At 69.2% G+C, this 1239-nt stretch overlaps 1 protein-coding gene across 1 annotated transcript; it reads right to left on the minus strand.

The window, feature by feature from the left end:
- Positions 1-1233, minus strand: LOC104999738 (phospholipase D4-like). Its single transcript, XM_010855317.1, has 4 exons — positions 1169-1233; positions 389-528; positions 111-275; positions 1-36 (listed from the first exon to the last, which is right to left on the minus strand). Coding segments are annotated over exons 2-4 (243 nt in total). The 5' UTR covers positions 466-528; positions 1169-1233; the 3' UTR covers positions 1-35.
- Between the last annotated feature and the right edge of the window lie 6 nt (positions 1234-1239).

A 1239-nucleotide genomic window follows, 5' to 3' on the forward strand; every position in this document is an offset into this window, starting at 1 on the left:
GTTGGAGTGGTTCCCCACGGGCACGATGAAGACTTTCTTGGGAGAACAGAGAGGGTGTGTCGGGGGGCAGACAGGCCGCTGCCCAGCCCGGCCCAGGGACGCATTCTTACCACGTCCATGGACACGTTGGCCGCTGGGTTGCTGAGTGCCTGCAGGGACCGCAGGAAGGGGAACATCCTGGGGTCCGTGTTGAGCCAGCAGCTGACCAGCAGGCGCACGCGCACCCCCTGCTGAAGGCCGCCACCCGCAGCGCCGTGTCCAGCACTGGCCAGTAGCTGGGGGAGGGGCAGTGGCAGGGTCAGGGTCCTCGGGCCGGCGGAGCCCTGCCAGCCTGCCCCCGACGGGGTCCCTACAGGCGAGAAGACAGGACAGCCCCCAGCCGGCCCACCTGGCGGGGTGTCTGAAGCGTGTGGTGGGGAAGTACTCCATCACCGAGGCGTAGAGGAACTCCCGGGCAGCCCCCATGACCGCTAGCAGCGCATCCAGGTCGCGGGTGCGGCCGTGGGGGCAGAGAGCAGGCGGCGACGCCTGTGGGGCCGGGTGGAGGCATGTCCCTAAGGGGCCTGGTTCTGAGCCGCTTGGTTACTGGCCCGAGACCCCACCACACACCCACCCTCCAGCCCCGGGAACTGGGAATAAGGCAGGAGGCGCAGCCCGCAGGGGTGGGGCCCTGGGCTGGCCTGACCCTCGAGGAAGCTCCCTGGGGGGCTCAGCCGGACTCCCACATCGGGACACGTGTCCCTCCTCTGAGGCCAGGTCTCCACTGCAACCGAGCACTGGGGTAGCTGCCCGTACCCCAGGGAGGTTCCTGGCTGGTGGCTGTGGCCGCCTGCCCCCCAGTTCCCTCCCCTCTGCAGTGGAGGGACACCATCACTGGTGCTCTGGTCCTACCCGCCCCCGCTACCCTTCCTGCTCCCTGAGTCAGACCCCACCCAGCGATGTGCGTGGAGGTTCCCAGGGCCACAGAGCGTCCCCCTCCACCCAGGCCGCCTGTCTCCTGTGGATGATGACGGCAGGGTCCTCTGCCGGGGTCACCCCGGGGACCACAGCCGCGGACCTCGCAGGTGCCGTGGTCTGCAGGGCAGGCCCGGGTGGGCGAGACTTCTGGTGGGTGTGGCCGGGCAGAGAGCAGGGGCTCAGAAGGGCCTCAGGGCCTGTCCACTCTTACCGAGAAGTAGACCGTGGTGGGCACCCCGTCAAAGTGATCCCGGAGCGGCTGGGAGCGGGTGGTGTGAGAGG

The sequence above is a fragment of the Bison bison genome, unplaced genomic scaffold (genome assembly GCF_000754665.1).
Source record: "Bison bison bison isolate TAMUID 2011002044 unplaced genomic scaffold, Bison_UMD1.0 scf7180017853735, whole genome shotgun sequence".
Classification (NCBI taxonomy): Eukaryota; Metazoa; Chordata; class Mammalia; order Artiodactyla; family Bovidae; genus Bison; species Bison bison.